Source organism: Zootoca vivipara, chromosome 15 (genome assembly GCF_963506605.1).
Source record: "Zootoca vivipara chromosome 15, rZooViv1.1, whole genome shotgun sequence".
Taxonomy (NCBI): Eukaryota; Metazoa; Chordata; class Lepidosauria; order Squamata; family Lacertidae; genus Zootoca; species Zootoca vivipara.
Window position 1 is genome coordinate 12393827 of NC_083290.1, and position 21851 is coordinate 12415677.

Below are 21851 nucleotides of genomic sequence, written 5' to 3' on the forward strand. Positions count from 1 at the left end.
ATCGGGACTCCAGTACAATATTGGGAAGGGCAGGTTGGTCACACACTCTGCTGAAACCCCTAATAGCTTACTGGAGAGACTGAACACACACTGTTCATTTAACAGGTTGAGCAGCCTACGCACCTTCAGTTTGCGTGCACAACTCTCCCACAGTTCTCATATTTTAGTTTCTGTGCATGCAAAGGATTTTAAAGTCTCATCACTAGTAATCTGGAGCACCGTTCCTATTGAAATCAGGGAGGCTCCTACAATTCTGATACTCCGTCCCCTGCTGAAACCATGTCTGTTGGCAGGGTGCCTTTTTGGGGGGGGGAATTCATTTGATTCATTGCTGGTTATCTTGTTCTGTATTTTGTTATTTTATAATTTCACTGTGTTTCAATGATTTTTAATGGGATAACACGGTCAGTTACCTGCTGAAACCTTTTTGGGTGTGCAGAGTGAGCAGTGTTTAAACTAGTCGATCTTAGAGAGTGGACTTCTTGCAATCACACAAAGAGAGGTAGGTTAGAAAATAATAAAAGCTGCTCATCATAGAAAATAATGTAATTTGCGATAGAAAAGTTTCTACTTCCATACGAATCTAGATAAGAACAAGGCAGCCATGCTTTCTCCTTGGTTCTCTCAGAGGATAATTAAAGATGACCTCTCACCTTGAGGTTCAAGTGAGAAAGGTATGAGGAGGAGGAAATTGTAAGCAGGATGCAACCTGAGAATATCAGTCTAACCTAAAAGCGATAGAGCTAGGGACCTCCAGATTCCCAGACTATCCATGTATCTTTAACCTTTATCTGCCTTAGCCCATGAAAACCCCATTTTTTAAGATAATTCATTTTATTCCCCTTCTGGTTGTTCTGTATTTTACGATTTTATAATTCTATGGTGTGGATATTGCTACACACCACAATGACTATTTTTTAATGACTTCCAGGTTTATAGATAGATGCTCTTATAAATTAAACTAGAATAACAAAGGCAAGCCATGTAGTTAAAAAGAGCTTTGGTAATCAGTTGTCTTTAATAGGCTCTTCAGCAACGAACAGACTGTAGAAACAGAAGCCCTCGCTGCCACTAACTGCCTGTGTAAGAAAAGCAGAAAAAGAAGTGCCAAATCATTAACTTCATCCCAGAAATGGCTTACTCCTTCTGTTTTGTTGTTAATATCATCTGCTTTATAATGTGCATTATTTTCAAGTCTGTTTTTTTCTTTAGTTCTTTTTAGTTCTAGTAAAAAATAACTGTATTTTGCTGTACAATTAGCTGTTTTCTAAAAGAGAAAAAAAAATAACCAAAGAGCTTTGATTTCTGTTGCCCTTGGGAAGCCAGTCTTTGAATTTCTCCATGTTGTTGTTGTTGTTGTTGTTGTTTATTGAATTTATATACTACCCTATACCCAGAGGTCTCGGGGCAGTTCACAGAACAAAATCAAAATCAAATGTTTTAAATTAAGAACCCAAACATTAAGCACCACTGTGCTACCTTCCCCCCCTTGAGCATCTCTTCTCTGCCTGCAGGTGAGACACGGTTGCGATGCTACGTGTTGGGGTCCAGGACCGGGAGGCTGCTCACAGACTCTGCTGCACAGGGCCATCGACGAGAACAGCGAACAGATCTCCTGCTTCCTTATCCGCAGGTCAGGAACAAATCTGTTGTCCAAACTGCTTGAGCCAACAGTTAAGGCTTTGTAAACCATTAGGCCATTGACTTGGTGGGATATTGAAAACAATGCCTTTCCTTCCCCATCAGCCAACCTGTTGGCAAGCTGCTGTGTGTGGACCCAGTGGGCCAAATATATTTTGGAAGGGGGTGCAGCTTAGGAGAGATTGCCTTATTTGCGTGCAGAATGTCCCAGACTAAATCCCTTGCATCTCCAAGGACTCCCTCCATTGGGATTTTCCAGCAGAGGTTGCATGGCCATCTGCCATGGATGCTTTAGCTGAGATTCCTGCATGGCAGGGGGTTGGATTGGATGACCCTTGGGGTCCCTTCCAACTCTACGATTCTACGAGTCTTTGATTCCAGGAAGGGCTGGGAAGGCCCCTGCCAAAAATACTGTTTGTTGGTGTAAACATGAACCAGTGGTTTGATAAGGCCATAATCTATATCCTCCTTTCCATTAATCCTTTACTCACAACCTGGAAACCTGCTCTCTTTTTAGGGAAAGGGCTTGGAATGCGTGAAATCCATGCAGAAAGCGCCACGTTCTGACTCTACATAGGACCCTTGGGAAAGGACCCATGACTGAAATCCTAGACCAGGGTTTCCCAAATGGGGGTCCCCAGCTGTTGTTGGACTACAACTCCCATCATCCTTATGTAACAGGACCAGTGGTCAGGGATGATGGGAACTGTAGTCCAAAAAAAACCAAAACAAACCACACGTTTGGGAAATCCTGCCCTCGAGAGTTGCTGCCAGTCATTGTAGGCAGCCCTGAGCTTTAGGCAGCTTATTGGTCCAACTCTGTGCAAGGCAGCTTCCAGGGAATCCTTACCGTGCTTCCAGTTGTCAAGGCTGATGGTAGCACTGCTGCTTCCTTCTCAGTGGCTGCGACGTCAACAGCCCAAGGCAGCCTGGGGCCAATGGCGAGGGGGATGAGGAAGCCCGCGATGGACAGACGCCCTTGCACTTGGCAGCTTGTTGGGGCCTTGAAGAAACTGTGCAGTGCCTTCTAGAGTTTGGAGCCAATGTAAATGCACAGGTACGAAACAGAAAAAGCCTCGTAGGCCTTTCTTGCGCCACTCATGTCCTCCCGACCTTTGCACGCGTTGCATGCTTGTTTCATGCTACTGGCTAATCCAGCCTGTGTTTGCAGGATGCGGAAGGGAGGACGCCCATCCACGTTGCCATTATCAACCAGCACGGTGTCATTATCCAGCTGATGATCTCGCACCCGGAAATCCAGCTCGGCATACGGGACCGGCAAGGCATGACCCCTTTCGCCTGCGCCATGACGTACAAGAACAACAAGGCGGCAGAGGCGATCCTGAAGCGGGAACCGGGAGCGGCCGAGCAGGTACAGGACCCCCCTCATACATGCTCTTGTGCCGTAATCAATAAATCCCCTTTGACTTCCCTCCTCCCCTTTTGTGGATCCTTATGCCAACATTTTTCTCCCGCGTATCCCCTCTAAACTTGGACGTTCATGTGTGGCATCCATAGACTGGGGGTGGTCAGCCTGTGGCCCTGAAATGTGGTTGGACTCTGACATCTCTCGGCCCCAGGCAGCATCTCCAATGGTCAGAGATGATTGGAGGTACAATTTAAGAACACCTGGAGTGCAAGTGGTTCCCAATCCCAGCTGTAAACTGCTATTGTAAGAAATAAGGAGCTGGCCATTGGTTTGAGTCCTACCCTCCTGCTCTGGAGGGTAGGAATCAAACCAATGGCTTCCAGTTACAAGAAAGGAGATTCTGACTTAACCTCAGGAAGAACTTTCTGACAGTCAGAGCTATTTGGCAGTGGAACGGTCTGACCCGGGAGGTTGTGGACTCTCCTTCCTTGGAGGTTTTTAGCAGAGGTTGGATGGCCATCTGTCATGGATGGTTTAGCTGAGATTCCTGAAGTGCAGCGGATTGGACTAAATGACCCTTGGGTACCTTCCAGCTCTCTGATTCTATGACCAATTTTCAAATCGGCCCACTGACCAATGGGCATTTTGCAGTTCTTGTTAAGAGTCGTCTCAGGGTGTGTCAGAAACCAGGGGTGGTCTTTCAAACTAGGTTTCACTCTGATCAGATGCGTTGAAATTCACAACCGTGACTAATTATGGTTTTGCCACTGCCATAGGTGGACAACAAAGGCCGGAATTTCCTCCACGTGGCTGTTCAGGGTTCCGATATCGAGAGTGTGCTCTTCTTGATCAGTGTCCAGGCAAACGTCAATTCCAGGGTGCAGGACGCCTCCAAGCTAACTCCATTGCATCTTGCCGTGCAGGCTGGTTCTGAAATCATTGTGCGTAACCTGGTACGTGTTGTGGAAAGTGGCGTCTGAAATCTGCCGTTTTCATCATGGCTGGGACAGGGGTGTAAGGAAGAATAAAATGCATCCGATTGTCCTAGGAACTTCTGTAAAAAGGTCCCAGGAGATAACGTATTTTTTCGTGTATAAGATTAGCTTTTTAAAAAAACCAAAAATTTAGGTTTAAAATTGGGGCTCATCTTATACATGGGTAGTGCTGGGGGGTGTTTTTTTTTAATTTGGAGTCCCCCCAAATATACATTGGTCCGTCGGAAAAATACAGTAACTGGCAACCGGTGTAGCAGCTGTTTGAGGACAGGAGTTATATTTTCAACCGGCCTATAGGTGGCTGCCATATATAATCCACTAGATTAGACCCTGAGAAACTCCTCCTTCCTTGTGTTCTCCTCACAACAGCTGCTTGCAGGCGCCAAAGTCAACGAGCTGAACAAGCACCGCCAGACAGCCCTCCATCTGGCTGCCCAGCAAGAGCTTCCCACCATTTGCTCGGTTCTCCTGGAGAATGGAGTGGACTTTGCAGCCGTGGATGAAAACGGGAACAATGGTAACTCTGCTTTTGATGTCCAAAGATGGGTGGATTTGATCTTTTTTGCTTGTTTCCTGGCAAAATTGTTAGCTCCAGCTTGCTCCTCCCCCTTTCTCCTAGCTGTTGTTGGGAAAGGATTTCCTGGGCCAGAGAACAGGCACCTTGGTACTGTTGCAGATCCCTTTCAGGATTCTTTTGAGGCTGGGAGAAGCGTTCGTGGTGGCACTACAGTGTTATTTCCAGCTAGGCCTCCCTCAGCAGGGCCTAGAGTAGGAATGGAGCCCTTCAGATGTTGTTGGACTGTGACTCCTGCCATCTTATTCTGGCTGGGGCTGATGGGAGTTGGAGCTGATTCCCTGTCCACGTTCTGTCTGCTGCATTTGTGTAGAAACATCTGTAGCGAATGGCATCGGCTTCAGAACCGTTTCCTTAGTATTTTAGCTTTCCTTATACTGTAAAGAGGAACTACCAAGTTTCTAGGTGCCAAGCTTTTTAAAAAAAAAAAATAATTTTTATTAAAAAAATTCAACTTAAACATTTATCATATCCTCATAACACATACAATTAACCAGAAACAGGTAAAAATGGCACGAAAAAGAAAAAGAAGAAAAAAGGGGGGGGAATCAATCTTATCCATTATTCCTTAACATAGGTTCGACCTCCCTGTCCCTCCCTTCCCGAGTCCATTTTAAACACAACTTCAGCAGTTTTCCCATTTAACAAATTCCTCTTATATCACAATCTAAATTATAACATAGTTAATTAATTTCACATCCTATAGAGTTCTCTTAAAGAAAGAAGAAGAAAAAAAAAGAAGATATTCAGTCTATAAATACCCCTTAGCCCTAGGTGCCAAGCTTATGGAGGGATGTTGGAAACGGGAAAGTGCTCTGTGCTTGCTGAAATCTGAGAAGGCGGGCAAGAGTACCCATAAGGAATAAAAGTGAGGAGAGGCCATAGAATCGTAGAAATTGTAGAGTTGGAAGGGACCCAATGGGTCACGGAGTCCTGCAGTGCAGGATTCACAGCTAAATAAATGCAAGCAGGCCACAGTGTGCAGAATAAACTATGCAATGCAAAATGAATATCATGCTAATCTGCAAAATGCATACAGGTTGCATTATTCCTGCTGGACTCTTTTTGTGTAGAGTCCTCTCTTTAAAATGATTTTTTTAAAAAATAGCAAAAAAAAAAGGACCTACGGACAGTATTAAACTAACCTGTCCTGCCACCGCAAGGATTACCACAGGAGGGATTTACACCTTTCTAACCATCTGCCCCTCAGATCTGCTCTGGAGCGTTTAGGGAACCTCTAGAACAGATTGGGGGGGCATGTGGGGGGGGCATTCCATTGCGCAAGGTGAAATTCTTGCACAGATGGAAATCTGGTTTAATGCGACCTGGTTTTTATTTTTGTTTTTGCATGATTTGAATGCAGCGTTTGGTTTTAAGTGGCATGGAAGGTGGCTACAGATCTTCCAGTGTGGTGTAGTGCAGTGTTTCCCAACCAGTGTGCCTCCAGATGTTTTGGGACTACAACTCCCATCATCCCTAGCTAGCAAGACCAGTGGTCAGGAATGATGGGAGTTGTAGTCCCAAAACATCTGGAGGCACACTGGTTGAGAAACACTGGTGTAGTGGTTAAGAGCAGTAGACTCGTAATCTGGAGAACCGGGTTCGTGTCTTCGCTCCTCCACATGCAGCTGCTGGGTGACCTTGGGCTAGTCACACTTCTCTGAAGTCTCTCAGCCCCACTCACCTCACAGAGTGTTCCTTGTGGGGAAGGAAGGGAAAGGAGAATGTTGGCCGCTTTGAGACTCCTTAGGGTAGTGATAAAGCAGGATATCAAATTCAAACTCCTCCTCCTCCTCCTCCTCTTCTTCTTCTTCCCCCCTCCTTTTCCTTTGACTCATGTATTCCATCTCTCTCTGTCTCTCCCTTCTCAGCCTTGCACCTGGCGGTGATGCAGGGACGTCTAACTAACATCCGTGCCCTCCTGACAGAGTGCACTGTGGACGCAGAAGCTTTTAACCTCAGGTAAATGTAACGGCCGCCTTTGCTGGGAAAAGGGACTTTGAGCATCTCTGTACTATTTTTCTCTCTCATTCAGTAGCCGGGGGGGGGGGGTTCTCCTCCCGCTTGCTTCATTCAGGGGAAGGGCTGTGCAAGGGATTTCTTGGTAATTTTGCAGTATTGGCAGGATGTTCCGTTCCCTCTCCTGGTCTTGTCTTAGAGCAGAACTTAGACCCAGCTTCGTAAATAGTTATTTGGTGGCAACAGCGAGCACTAGCAGTGGGCCATAGGAGCTTCAGAAAGCTCCCCTTTTGCTGCAAAAGTAACCCTGCAGTGGGGAACAGAGGACTTCTTGCCCTGCGCCATGGCTTTTGTCCTGCGTGACTTCCTCTCTTCTCCTTGTCAGGGGTCAGTCCCCGATGCACATCCTGGGGCAATACGGGAAGGACAATGCAGCAGCCATCTTTGACCTCTTCCTAGAATGTATGCCGGAGTATCCTCTCGACAAGCCAGACGCTGAAGGGAACACCGGTAAGCCTCGGCCGATGGGTTTGGCTAAAAAAGCCATGCAACTGCCACCATCAAAGTAGCCTCTCAAAGTCCTTTTGCATGTGTCTTGCTGTCCTGGACTAGCTGGATGCAGAGGAGTAGTGGAATGAGTCCCCAAGGGGAGAAGGCCCAGGGTCAGGGGTTTGGTGTTGGAACCATGATGAGTGGTCAGAGGGAGAAGATGGGAACAGACAAGGAGGAGGAGGAGGTGTCAGAAGCTGAAGAGGCAACAGGGCTTAGTGAGCAGGGAGAAGCTGTGGCAGAGCGCAGTCCAGAAGTGGAAGCTGGGGGTGGGGGAGAGAAGAGGCAGAGATGAATCAGGCTGCAGAAGAAGCCAGGAGGTCTCCGCCTCCTGCTGCGACCAGTTCCATCCCACTTGATCTCCCAGAACCAGAAGAGGGATGAAGAGGGCAGAGCAAACTCAGACAAGGCGAAGAAGTCTCAGATTTCAAAGGAAGGACCTAGGAGGGGAGGAGCCTTAGAGAGCGGTGGGAAGGTGGGGACATTGAGTCCTCACAACTGTCTCATTGGGGCAAGACCTGCTGGGAAGAGTTGCCTAGCCTCCTGAGTTAACTTCACTGACGCCACGTGATTTATTGCCGACCTGCTCCTGGCGCTTCCTGTGGAATTTTGCTTGCCTGGGTGCAGGACAATTGGCACTTCCAGGACTGGCTAAGCAGAGACACGGATAATGAAATGTCCCCCCCCCTTCTCTTCCCAGTGCTTCTCTTGGCCTACATGAAGGGAAACGCCAACTTGTGCCGGGCCATTGTGAGAGCTGGTGCTCGCCTGGGCGTCAACAACAACCAAGGCGTCAACATCTTCAACTATCAAGTTGCGACCAAACAGCTTCTCTTCCGGCTGCTGGGTAAGTGCCCTTGAGCCCTGCTGCTTCTTTGCCATGCATCAGGTGGGCTGAAAGAGGCCTTTTAGGCAAAGCTTGCAGGGAGGGAGAGGCAGGAAGCCACCTCAGTCTGAGGGCCACATTAAGTTAGACCAAATCTTTACTAGTGAGATGATCTACTAGTGGAATTATTTGAAGGAGGGCAGCCTTACTGGGGCCACATGCCAGGGGTGGGTGTGGCCAGAGGCCAAAGTGGGCAAGACAACAAATGCAAGTTTTCCCTTTGCCCTGTAAACTAGTTTCCACACACACACTTCTCTGTCTTCTCTGCCCAGGCAGGCAAGCAAATCAAATACTTTATTGCGGCCATTGAATTAATTCCATTCATGTAAATCCTATCCCTATAAATATTATAAATTACAATTACAAGGTAAGAACAACATATCACTTAGCTCATCTGGTCACCACTATAAATCAAACACTTGGACGAAATATCATTAATCATAAAGTAACCCATTTTTCCTCTTATAGGATAGAACTGCAACCAGGTATCTAGCTACAAGGAGTGATCTACTCGGATCATTATCCTGTAGCAGATATATTAGCTGGAATTCCGAAGTCTTATCCAAAGTTTCTGATATTAAGGGGGATAAAAAACTGGTCTGAGAGACCATGTGCAAGGGGCAACAGAATAATATATGATGAAGGGATTCTATGGATCTGTTGTCACATGCACACAGAACTGAACTCTGGCCTTTCGAGAACCTATTATTCACAACATTGGAAGGAAAGACATTAAATCTTGCCTTAATAAAGCCAAATCTATGGGTCGCGACTGATAGGGATGACCCAGGCAAGCAAAAGGCACGCTCAGAGCTTAAGCTCTTGAGGGGGCTGCACAAATGGGGTGAGATGTGGAGGGTGAGATGTCTAGTGTGTCTGGCAGGCAGCCGTACCCGTGTCTGAATTCAGGGCTTGGCCAGGTCACAAGCCACGGTGGCAAAGGCTGCCGAGGAGCCTCTTGCATTTAATTCTTTCTTGCGCAGACATGCTGTCCAAAGAACCCCCCTGGTGTGACGGCTCCAATTGCTACGAATGCAGCGCCAAGTTTGGGGTCACGACAAGGAAGCACCACTGGTAAGGGGCGGCCTTTTCGGATTGATCCACCACTTGGACGCAGCTTTGATTTGTTTTGTGGGTAGTTCCGCTCAGAACCTGCCGCCACCCTTGGAAGGCTGCCTGGGCTGAAGGCATAGTTCCCTCCAGAGGAGGCAAAAAGTCGCCTCTCACCTCTTTCTAGACTGGGCCAGGGGGAAGGGGAGGAGCTCCGCACGCAGTGGGAGAGTGTTTTCAATACGCACCATTTGGGGCATGTGCTACCTGGCCAGGTAGCTTAACTATAACTTTTAATCCTGGTTTGGACCACCACCAAAGTGCTTGAAGCAGGTTGGAAGACCAAGGAAGGAGAGCTCTTGGAGCTCTTACAGGCTCTTCCCTCCTTCCTGCTCCTCTTGGGATTTGGTAAGCCCAAGGGTGGGGAGCTTGTGGCCATGCCAATGCTGTTGGGCTACAACCCTCGTGGTCTCTGACTGTTGGCCATGCTGGCTGGGGCAGATGGGAGTTGGGAGTCTTACCTGGAAGTCACCAGGTTCCCCCATCCCTTTTGATAGCACTGTACTGAACTGAAGAGCTGCTTTTGATGAAGGGACTGCAAGCTTTTTAAATTCTGGGCAGCCCAGCTCCCATCCCAGGCCACAAGCTGCTTTATGAATCAGCAGGGCAGGGGGGGTCTATCTGCTAGGTGGGGCACAGGACACAATGCCAGCTTTCAGAGCAAGCACCTGATAAATGGTGGCAAAGGGGTAGGATCCTCTGAAGGCACAGCAACAACAACCCGCCCCCCTTTCTCTTTCTAAACTTCCTCAGAAACTGGGAAGCAAATGAGAGGCTGCTTGTTAAGCACAGCTAGGCAGTAAAGAGCACGGCTGAAATTTTCTTTCCTCTCTCGCAGCCGGCACTGTGGGCGCCTTCTCTGCCACAAGTGCTCAACCAAGGAGATCCCCATCATCAAATTCGACTTGAACAAGCCTGTCCGGGTCTGCAACATCTGCTTTGACGTCTTGACTCTGGGCGGAGTTTCCTAGTCCCCCTGCGCAAAGGAGAGTGACTCCCGGGCCACACCCCTCCTTCCTCCTTGCGAACCGCCTATCACAGGGATGTGGGTTGCCCGGGGGGGGGGCACCTGTTTTGTCTTCCTGTTAACGGCCGAGACTGATTGACTTAAGGGACCACACAAACACTATATTCCAGTATAAATGGGTTTTGTACGAATGTTAACGCTAGAAAACTGGATTGGGAACAACTTGGAACTCTTGCAAAGTTGGTGCGAGAACAAATGTGAACTGAGTGAGAGGGCCCTCTCCTTACTCTGGGCAGGGCAGAGAAAATGAAATTTTTTGCATTTGTGGATCATGTAACATAGCAGGCCTGTGCAAATGGCCACCGAGCTGTTTCGAAGCCCAATCACATTGTGGGGTGCGGGAGGGGTGGGTGTTTGAATATTGGGAGCACTTAACAAATTCCTGGGTAACTCTGTGTGATGACCAACCCCTCTTGTTACCTTCCTGGAGAGAAGGTTCTGGTTCCCTCACTGGCTTTTGTCCTAAAATGGGCAACTGTGCTATGCACAGTCAGTGTTCCCTTCCAGAAGAAGCTGCTGTCTTCAAAACAGGGTTTTGTCGTTTAAATGCATTTGCTGAAGAATTCCTTTGTGTGGCCTTACGACAGAAGCTTTACAGTTTCTCCTGCTTCAACAAGAGCTGCAACGGGTGCTGTCAGAACGTTGATTTCTTCCCTTCCCAATCTGCTCTCTTCCATGTTAAAAATAAAGATTAAAAAATAGGCAGGAGGAGGAGGAGGAAAGACAGAAAGAGAAAGCGAGCTTTGTTACCAAATCAAAGGCTCCTGGAAGGGAGGGAAAGCTGCCGGCTGGCCCTTTCGGCACATATCAATAACTTTGCAAATAGTCATATGTTTACAGCAGTTTTCGCCAAGCTGGTGCCCACCAGATGTTCTGGGCTCCCATCAGCCCCAGCCAACACGAGTCCAGATCATCCGAAGGGCAGCAGCTGGGCAAAGGCTGGTTTACAGCGATGTTGGAAGGAAGGTCCAGAGGTTTGGACTGGCTCGGCGTTGGGGAACACAGTGTAGGAGCTAGCACAGAGCATCTGGATTCGGCAAGTTGCTTTGATGGACGGGGTGGGACAAGGCAGGGGTGACGGTGGCACAGAGCCTGATGTGAGGGTGATGATTCAGTGGGAGCTGATCGCAAAGGCAGCCGTGTCCTAGCTGCACCTCTGCTGGCCACCCGGACTTCCCAGCTGTCGTGTTTCCCCCCCGAGGCCTTCTCCATTTAAGATGCTGTTAGTGACTTGGCCCTTTTGAGGAGCTCTGTCTCCAAGCTGCGCTCGCCGAGATCACTGCAGGTCTAATGCTAGGCCAGTATCACCTGGCCTTAACTGGGTTTTTTTTTTACACACACCCTTTTCTCCACGACAGCTAACTTTGTTCATTGGGTCCCTGCAAAAGCAGGCCCTGACGCTGAAGAGGCTGTTTGGGTGTGACTGATACAGCAAGCAAGAAGACTGAGCCTCACGTGCTCGGACATAAAGCTCTTTGCCTTCTTAGAAACACAACAAAGTTCTGGGAGGTGGACGTGGCAAAGTCTTCTGTCGCTGCTCCAGAACGAATCGGTTGGGATGTGAGTCTCTTAACCTCAGTAACCACTACTTTTTCAGTCTGTGTGTACATATATATATATATATAAGGGGGAGAGGAAAATATCATTTATAACGTCTGATCTCATTTTCTTCCCCTCTTCCCCCCCCCCTAGAATACTAATGTGTCATCCCCTACTTACATATGTTCGTGTGTAAAAAGAGCTGAAAAACCACAGTGCTACTTTTTTATAGGATATAACAGCTTTATATGTTCTGTAAAATCCTGGGCTATGTGCAGTAAAAGACAACTTGCCGGGGGGGGGGGGAATCTATGAAGATTGACGCATACATTTCAAGTGGGGTTAGCCCTTCTGACCTCTGTCAGGGGAAGAACTGGAACTGCAACCCTCTTCAATTATGTGTGGGTTTACTGTGTTTTCCACACCCATCACCTTGTGGGGAGAATTCCTGCTCGTCTCTGCTCTCCTCTTCCTGCCCCCAGCCCTCTGCTCCAAAATAATCTGTCTCAACACCTTCTTGACCTGCCTTTGTCTCTCTGCCCCCTGAGGAGTAAGTCATTTAAGAAGGGGTGCCCTTTTCACAAAAGGCTTGTTCCAGAGGACCCCCAGGGAGGAAAAAAAGCAGTGAGACAGTAGCATTTCACCTGGGAAACGGTCTCTTGACACGATGGGTGGTCTCTCCAAGGCCAGTTTAACACTGCACAGGTGCCACGGTCATGCACCGTGAATCCGATCCTCTGTTCAAAGTTCCCCTTTCTAGATTCACAGGCATTTCTCTGAACTGGCATCGTGTGTGTGACTAACCCCCCCAAAAAAGCAGAGTAGCACCCCTTCCGGGTTGTTAGCATTTGAGCAAATGATCCACTGCAAAAGCTGCACGTGCACACAGCCCCACACAGCCTGGGAATTGAGAATGGTTTTTTTTTTCCAGGATGGCGGTGCATTTTTGGGTTCTAGGTGGACTTCGTCGGGTTGCACAAAACTAATCACTGTAAAGCACTTTTAATAAAAGCTTTTAAGCCTGAGTCTGCATGACTGGCCCGAAGATTGTGTTACCAGGGGAGAAATCCACCATAGCCCATGAATTGGCTGGAAGAGGCTGCAGCAGGAATGATTTCTCCTAGCCTAAGCCTCCTTGTTTCAAACTCCCTTGCAGAGAGAGAAATGGATCTTCAGATCAGAGAGGATTCCAACGTCCACCAAATCTCATGCTGCTGTAGCTTGCACTATAATTTGATCAGTTGACTTGCTGTGAAATGGAACCCTAAAGATTTTGCTGGGGCTTCTGAGTTTGAAATTCTGATCTGTATTTCCCAGTTCGACAAGTGAGATGAACTTTTATTACCCGTTCTTGTGGAAGGCTTACTTCCTGTGGAAGGCCTGTTACGCCCTGTCTTGGGACTTAAAAACACAATCCCTGTTAGACGTCTGTTTTGTGCTCTGAAGATGCATTAACAAAAATGTGAGGATTGTATACAGCTGGGGCTGAGGAGTTCTAGGAGAGCTCCAAATCGACTCCCAGCAATGGGCTTCCTTTAGTCTATGCCTGCCCCCCAGCTAGAGCAGGTGTTTGAAACTCGAGGGCATCTGCAGGGTTTGGGGGGCTGGCACTCCAGAAACATTTCTAGAGTTCTGGTGATAGCTGCCTCTTTGTTAGACCTTCGCAGAGCAAACACGACTTGCTGGTTTTTCAGACCTACAAGGCTTCCCATCTCGAGAATGCAGGAAATCCAAACGCCTTCCAAAGCAATCCATAATGACCAAAGCAGAGTTGGGGAGTGTGTGCATTGAGGATGCAGAAGGGAGAATGCCTGTTCTTAGCGCAACCCACGGCTGTTTTCCCTGTCCTCCTTTCCCCTCCGTTCTGCATTTTAGGCAGAGGTGTTGAATGTGACTTGCACTGTGAACTCAGTAGAAGGAAAACCCTTCACTTTTGGTCAGTACCCTTCCAAGTTGTCTTTAAAAAAATTAAAAAATAAATTCTGGTGCCTGATCATGGGGAATTTGCCTTTTTGTAAAGTAACACAACTAACGTTGCTGAAAGATGACTCGTGAGATGTCACCCACACAAGATGATATTCTGTCAAAGTCCCTTGGCTGCTGTGCTCCCTGGCTTTCTATTGGGGATTGGGAGGTGGGGAAGAGGCCCAAGTTTTGGGCAACAGACTTCCATTCTTCTAAAAGGTCTCTGTGAACTCCTCTGTTTTCATCCTGCAAAGCTCATCATCCACTAAGCCAAATGCACTCTCTCTCCTCCCGGGTTTTTTGCACAAGGAAATTGAGCAACAACAGGAAGTTCACTTCGCTCCCAGGCTCATGGGGCCTTAGATGATGCCTGTATCGACATGAGTTGCCACATTCCATTGAAATGTGCTTGTCTGGCAAACCCAGCTGTGCTCAGTCATGAGGCTGGCCTCTTGACCCTTAACCAGCAGGGATCACCTGTGCAGGCCAACTCACACCTTATTTTCTTTTTTAGAAGGCAGAAAATCCAAGGGGCTGCTGCTCAGGATACCCACCCATCCAAAACACGACTTCTCTAAAACCTATCTTGGGAGTAGAGATTTGGTCTAATTTAACATTTTTGTTGTCTAGCAAGTTGCTTTATTTAGCAGGATATTAATCAAGGGCTAGTTTTTGTCTTGGAAAAAGGGGTAACGGAATGCAATAGTGTTGCCTGTACAATGGGCATGCATTTCGAACTGAATGTTGAGGAATCTTCCTCTGACCGCCATGCAAACAGCAGCTGAGGTTTTCCACCAGTCTGCTGAACTCACTTCAGAGAGCAGGCAAGGGAATGCTCCTTCATATACAAAACAAAGTGCCCTAGCAAGGCAGGGAGGTTAATTGTAGTCTAGCCTTATTCCCAACTTGCTCTGTGCAGGGATTTATTTTTCTTTCGTATATAGGTCAGCAGTCATATCATACAAGCCCAAATCTGACTGAAGTGGTACAGCACCCCCACCGCAGGTTAGCTGACCACTGCAGCTGCTGTCCTACGGTAAGAACAGAGAGCACTCAACTCTAGAATGGACACTTCTATAATCTCTTTGTCCCTCCTGGAAGCTGCCTGGAGTTACTGCAGTAAACCAACACTTTTTGCATGTGAAGATAATAGTTGAAGGTAATGGGCCTGTGTGGGCTGGCTAAGAAAGGATCTGAGTCTTTGGGAAATCACTGGTTTTTATTATTACTTTGCAGCATTTCCTCAAGTCTTTGTAAAGCAATGTATTTTTTCAATATTTATATGCCTGTGTAATTTCTTGTAATAAAGAAACCTAATTGAATTTGATGGTGTGCATGTGTTCATTAGTTGCAGAAATGCCACCCGGTGGGAGGATTTAATAGTGCTGAGGATCGCAAGATGATGCCACCTTATAATTGCTTCTTTTTGTGTGGGGTTAAAGTGATTGATCTGCACTGCCCTCCAACATGGCACAGGGCAGCAAATGATCCTTGAGCGTCAGGTTCTAAACTATGGTTAACACAAACCATAGTTTATCGTGATGTACGAATTATGCTCCCCTGCAAGGAAAGAGTGGGCTTATCGAAAGCTCTATCTGCTCGCTAGTGGTTCAGATAATTAGAGATGAGCAGTTAAATTTTGCTAAAGAGGTTGGGGGTGGGGGAAAGAAGGGGGAAATATCTGTGTGGAGTTAGAACCTGCACCACGACTTCATTGTCTCACCAAGAAGACACTGGTTTAGAGCTGCTTTCCTGCAGTTCAGCAGACAGTTTCAGCAGACACAGCAATAGCCACAGTTTCACCAAACCACAGTTTACAAAGCCATTTCGGAGTACGATACTGAATTCTGTTTTGCTGATAATTTGCAAACACCGTGCCCAACCACAAGTAAGGTATGTGTGTGTGAGAGAGAGAGAAAGAGGGAGGAGATAGAGATGGCTCAGTCTTTTAGAGCACACCAGTCAGCCAGCGGGTGACACCCTTCATATTCCCGCAGGTTAGGGTTGTCCAGGTCACCTCTGTCACTCATCTGGGTGGACTGTGACTGCTCAGAAGGCAACCCCTCTGTATTCACGCAGACGCACTGGCTGTGGCTGGAGCCGGGCTCGTACAGCTTCCTCGGGACTCCGATCCAGTCTCTGTCAACTCCACCGCTGCAAATACACGGGAGCAGCAAATTACTTATTTATTTCTGCCTTTTCCCCAGAAATGGGACTCAAGGCAGCTCGCCAAAATTAAAGCAAACACGGATAAAATACACAGAAAGGTAAATAAATTATTAAAAAATTGAAACCACGAAGAAACAAAAATGGAAGTAATAACAGGTTATACTTGACTACAGATCCACTACCATTTGGATACATTAAAGAAAATGTACTAAAAGAGGACAGGGAATTAGTACTACATCTCTTGACTGCTGCCAGAGTTATTTGTCAAAATTGGAGGGAAAATGACAACATCTATTAAAGAATGGACAACTAAAATGTGGAACTTAGTATGCATGGTTAAAGGGAACTTAGTATGCATGGTTAAAGGCTACCTATATGGTCAAAACCAGAGAAAGGTGGACAGCAAGAAATGGAGAAATGGTCTGTTTATAATGTAATGCAGCAATAAGATCCGGGATAATGTAAATCTATGATACTTGGAACGTTGTAATATTGATCTGTTATGCTTCATTTTGGTATGGAAATTTGTCTTGCTGTGTTTAGTTCTAGATATCCCCTTTTGATTTGGCTGTTATATTTTGTTACGTTACATGTATATATGAATGTATGTATTTTCTAGGTCCCAGAACTACGTCTCTGGTGAGTCACCACAGACTCAGCCAGCCGCCATTTTGCCACCCTTCCCAAACCGTACCTCTGCTTTGAACACCAGACCCGACTTCCCCCGGTCGAGCTCCATTCCGAATTGCACGGCGGAAACCGCTTTTTTCTCTCATTCTCCTGGGTCTGTAGCCGCTGCCCTTCCTCAATGAGAGCTTGCGCCTGCGCTAGAGCCTTAGTGGGTGATCCATCCTCATCATAGAACCTCCCAGCCACTTTCCCTGTTCCAGGAATGGAAAGAACACACCATCATCCCACGCTCCTCCATAAAGCAGCTCCATCAAAGGATCTCACCAGCCTCTCCCTCAACTCATAGTCCTTCCCCTTGCCAGGAGTCTTCCAATTCAAAAGATTCTTGCATTGCAGATGGCCCTTGTGGTCCCTTCCACCGCTACAATTCTATGATTATATGAAATCCAAGCGCGGAAGGTTCCACCATCTAGCCCACATCCACAACATGCCTTTAAAGTACTCTTATCCCACTTTAGCAGTCACAGCTTCCTCCCACCCCCATAGAATTCTGGGAGCTGTAGTTTGTTAAATGTGCCGAGAGGTGTTCCGAAGGCCTGTTCTTAACCTGAAACTGTTCTTAACTTGAAGCACCACTTTAGCTAATGGGGCCTCCTGCTGCCGCCGGAGCACGATTTCTGTTCTTATCCTGAAGCAAAGTTCTTAACCTGAGGTACTATTTCTGGGTTAGCGGAGTCTGTAACCTGAAGCGTTTGTAACCAGAGGTACCACTGTAACTATAGGCACCTGGTAAGGTAAAGGTAAAGGGCCCCCTGACCATCCGACTCTGGGGTTGCGGCGCTCATCTTGCTCTATAGGCTGAGGGAGCCGGCGTTTGTCCGCAGACAGCTTCCAGGTTATGTGGCCAGCATGACAAAGCTGCTTCTGGCAAACCAGAGCAGCACATGGAAACGCCATTTACCTTCCCGCCGGAGCGGTCCCTATTTATCTACTTGCACTTTGACGTGCTTTCGAACTGCTAGGTTGGCAGGAGCTGGGACCGAGCAATGGGAGTTCACCCCGTTGCAGGGATTCGAACCGCCGACCTTCTGATCAGCAAGCCCTAGACTCTGTGGTTTAACCCACAGTACCACCTGGGTCCCTAGGCACCTGGTACATAATAATAATAATAATAATAATAATAATAATAATAATAATAATAATAATATAGTAAGCAAGTTCCCCGTCCAGAAAATAAGTTGTATGGAATATTAATGTGATTAATATGATTCCCACCCCCCTATTCTATGCTATAATGCAGACGTGTTCAAAGTCCATTTCGGGGGCCTAATCCAGCCCGCTGGTCAGTTTAATCTGGCCCCTGTGGCAGTTTATTTCCTGGGTTAAAATCCTAAAAAAATACTCAACAACTTTGGTCGGCCCTCACGGCCCTTCACTTCATCAAATCTTTGAAAAAAGTTTGGACACCACTGCAATGTATTTCTGTATTTTTCTCCCCGATGCAAGTCACTTGGAGACCCTTTGTGTAGCAAGTGACTAATAAGTTTAATAACTAATAATAATACTTGAGAAACTGACACACAAGTTTCAGCTGAGCCTGGTCCAATGCAAAAATAATTCTTTTTTGGCTGTATTACATGGTTTCATTATTTTTACAGGCATGGAGGAACCTCCACTTGATGCATTTATTTGCCTGTGCATTTTATAGGGAAGGGGAAAGATTAAAAAATAACGATAATGGTCTTAATCCACCTCACACACACACTGCCGTTCACTCTGACACACATGTTGCTGCTATTGCTAGAACGGTTAGAGAGGAGAGGAACCAAAATGGGGCTGGTGATTCCCTCAACGCTGCCAATTGATCACATACCAATAAGCACATAATTCTTGCTGTAGAAGGAGAGCCAGTTATGGATGGCCAGCATTTGTAACGGCGATAGTCCCGAAATGTCATCCACCAGTCCTGCTGGGGTGAAGTCGCCTGATGCAAAAGCTCTAGAGGCATCCTTTCCTGGCAAAAGAACATTGCAAATGTTTTAATCATAATTATTCTAACAGTGAACAGGTAAAACAAGGAAATTATTACAGGACAAGCCCACAAGATGTGGCAGGAATTTGGGAGAGATGTCTCTGGAATGCCCTCCCTTGTGAGGTCCACCTGTCTCCATCATCATCATCATTATGTGTGTATGTAAAAAAAAATTTCCAACTGTTTCCACAATAACCTTCAAATCTAATACATTTTTTCATAAATAGACTTTCCACCTTCATCTCCACAGTGTTCTTATTCAAACTCTTTCTTCTATCATAAAAAAAATCTCTATTACAATTGTTTTACCTCCCCCCCGTTTTATCTCAAATCCTGCCCGTGATTTCATTTGACTGTAATATATATACTTTTTTAATAGTCCACAAAAGGCCTGCATTCTCAGTCTCTGTCATTATTTAAACTTTCAAGGGGAATCAGAAAATATGCCTGTTTGCCCAGGCATTTGATGACCAAAGAATACAGTACTGTTCCTGGCAAACCCATGATCATAGGATGGAAAAATGGCTTTAACTGTACAGGTAATTGGTTTTTAACTGGTTTTGCTTTGCTATTATTATTTTTTTAATTGCAGGTCTGTTTGCCGCCCTGGGCTCCTTGGGGAGGAAGGGTGAGGGACATAAATCATACAATTGTGAAGTCGGAAGGGACCCTGTGGATCATCTATAGTCCAACCCCCTGCAATGCAGGAATATGCAGTTATCCATATGGGGATCGATCCTGTGACCTTGGCATTCTCAGCACCGCACTCTAACCAACTGAGCTATGCTGGTGAGTAACAAAGTCCAGTCTAACTGTGCACACCTATTTGCATGTCCAGCACCCAACACACCTTCCAGTATGCAAAAGAAGCAGAGATGACTACAGCTGTTTTGGGACTACAACTCCCATCATCCCTAGCTAACAGGACCAGTGGTCAGGGATGATGGGAATTGTGGTCCCAAAACACCTGGAGGGCCAAGTTTGGCCATGCCTGACTATGCTCAATATACCAACCTGTAAAAGATTTTGGGGTGGTTTTTTTTTTGGGGGGGGGTGTTCAGAGGGGGCTTAAACAGGTACCTGAAAAGAAGCTGTAAGCGCCCCCTGGCCCATAATGCTTGCGCCCTCGTTGCACATCAAAGACCTGCCCCAGCACAGCCAGGTAAAGCCCAGCGCTCTCCTCCGTCCCGGTGTAGCGGCTCAGATCGTCGGCGCTCAGGACCAGCTCAGCATCACGGTTCGGCCACAGCCACGAGCGGGGATCGAACCCGCGACCCAAAAGCCAGGCGGCTGCCCAGCCCAGAACCAAGGCAGCGAGCGCCCCTCGCAGCATGAGGGAGGCGTGGATTGGAAAGCTTCAAGTGGGAGGAGCTGAGGCTTGCCAGAGCTCAAGATGACGCGAGTGGAGCAACGGAGGGGATCACGTGGGCTCCCTGGAAGCTCATTCATTGGCTGTTGCTTTCAGGGTTTATAGACAAGCTTTTTTTTATGACAACGCGACCCCGTGTCTGTTCGGCCATAGAGACAAAAATAGTAGAGTAACACAGAAATCCAAAACGTCAAATCGTCGTCGTCCCCTTCATTCTGAGGCACAAAGACAGGTTGCCTCTAGAAAGCAATGGAGAAATTCAAAGTTTCTGCTGTTGCTGCGATTGGGCATCACCTCTTGGGGAACAGGGAAAACGAAAACAAAAGGTGGCTCTTTCCAATCTGAGTGTGCGTGTCTCTGTGTATGAAAAGTTGATTTTCTTGGGAGTTCAATTTTGAAAAGTGATGCAAAAAATGATATGCAGCCTCACAACTTTGAAAATCTTAGCAAATCTGGGCGTGCATGACCGCGTTTGTGGTTTTCTCCTTGCCCTCGTGTTCTTCCAATCTTGGCTTTAAGGAAGTTGGGAGATCTGCCCTTGAAATGTGCAATATTTTGGTTTGGCAAAGTAGAAATTCATTGGAGGGCAGTTGGTTCCACCCCACCCCCAGGAAGCTGCGGAGCTCAGTAGGCCCACCTTCTATCCACTGGGTTTTTGGGTTTATATCTTATGTATGATATACAGATATGACTGAAACAGGAGGGGGAGCTATGATGGACTCTCCTCCATAGTGAGAATGCATGGCCCTTATACAGTTCTTCACAGAAGAGGGCTTCCCAGTTAACACTGGGAGAGGTTATTTTTAACTGTGGCAATGCCACAAGTTTGCAGAATTCCCCACCCTCATGACAGCTGCTTTTTTGCTGAACTGTCAAAGCCTTTTTTTCTGCAGTAGCTTGATCTGAGAAATCAATGTTTCAACAAAGGAAAAGATCCCTGAGGAGATTCTGAAATCCTTTGCTTGTTTACTGGGGTCCACCTGTGAGGGAAATGATTTTGCTGGTGGTCCAAATGTGTCCAAATGTGCACAAATATTCAGAGCCTGTTGGGAGAAGTTGTGTGCTAGTTAATGGTTTGTTGAGCTTACTGATCACAAGTATTTCTTATAGGTTTCACAGTATCAGAACTGTGGAGTTGGAAGAGACCCCAAAAACCCATCTTTCAAAGCCTTCTGCCATGTAGGAATTGCAGCCGAAGAATTCCTGACCTCCGTTTAAAAACCTCCAATGAAGAGGAGTCCACCACTTTCCAAGGTAGGCCATTCCTCTGTCGAACAGCTCCTACCATCAGAAAGTTGTTCCTAACGTTTAGTCGAGAATCTCCTTCCTTGTAAATTGAATCCACTGGTTTAGGACATACTCTCTGGAGCAGTAGAAAACAAGCTTGCTCCTTTGTCCATGGGACAGCCCTTCCTATATTTTGAATATAATTACTATGTCACCTCTGAGTCTTCTTTTCTCCACGCTAAACATACCCAACTCCCTCAACCATTCCTCATGAAGTTTATTAACTCTCTCTTCCCGCCCCTCTTTTTTTTTCCTTGTTACACCAAAATCTTAGGCTGCTCTGAAGCTTCAGCCACTCAGTCTGAGGCAAAAACCTCCTTTAACAGGGCAGTCTAGGCTCCTGGGACTAGGGTGAACCCCCCCACCCCAATTTCCCAGTCCCCATTTGCATAGGTTATAAGTTTGGGAGTGCATTTTAAAGAACATGACAAACATGAAGCATCCATCCATTATTTAAAATGTCTGACATTTTATTATATTTTACATTCTGCTTGAAGCTGCCCAGAGTAGCTTATTATTATTACTATCTGGGGTACATTTATTTTTGACAGGTGAGCCAGAATGGCCCAAATCATAGCATTTTAGTGAGTGTGTACTTTCTGGACAGTGAAGGAAACATGTGGCCGGGTATCTAGAAGGAAAAGATTGCAGTTGAATTTACCATCTGTGCCTTTGGGTCTTCATTCCTTCCTCTCCCTTTTCCTGAAAAAGAAACCATTCTCTCCCCTCATTTTGCTTATACTGTATCTC

The 21851-nt window shown here is 46.7% G+C and overlaps 2 protein-coding genes across 3 annotated transcripts in view; one reads left to right on the forward strand and one right to left on the reverse strand.

Annotated features, from left to right (window-relative positions):
* Positions 1–13632, forward strand: part of ANKFY1 (ankyrin repeat and FYVE domain containing 1) — a 48895-nt gene extending 35263 nt beyond the window's left edge. For both annotated transcript variants that reach the window (XM_035139009.2, XM_035139010.2), the window contains exons 16-25: positions 1515–1633; positions 2542–2698; positions 2813–3013; positions 3787–3963; positions 4375–4522; positions 6451–6541; positions 6924–7048; positions 7788–7934; positions 8957–9047; positions 9922–13632. In XM_035139009.2, coding sequence (XP_034994900.1) covers positions 1515–1633; positions 2542–2698; positions 2813–3013; positions 3787–3963; positions 4375–4522; positions 6451–6541; positions 6924–7048; positions 7788–7934; positions 8957–9047; positions 9922–10054 — 1389 coding nt within the window. In that variant the 3' untranslated portion in view covers positions 10055–13632. The remainder of the gene's footprint in view (positions 1–1514; positions 1634–2541; positions 2699–2812; positions 3014–3786; positions 3964–4374; positions 4523–6450; positions 6542–6923; positions 7049–7787; positions 7935–8956; positions 9048–9921) is intronic.
* Positions 13633–13663: 31 nt separating this feature from the next.
* LOC118096809 (neuferricin) lies at positions 13664–19974 on the reverse strand. Its single transcript, XM_035139011.2, has 4 exons — positions 19526–19974; positions 18287–18427; positions 16478–16664; positions 13664–15768 (listed from the first exon to the last, which is right to left on the reverse strand). Exons 1-4 carry the CDS (start codon positions 19776–19778, stop codon positions 15555–15557), a joined length of 795 nt encoding a protein of 264 aa, XP_034994902.1. The 5' UTR covers positions 19779–19974; the 3' UTR covers positions 13664–15554.
* Positions 19975–21851: the final 1877 nt, after the last annotated feature.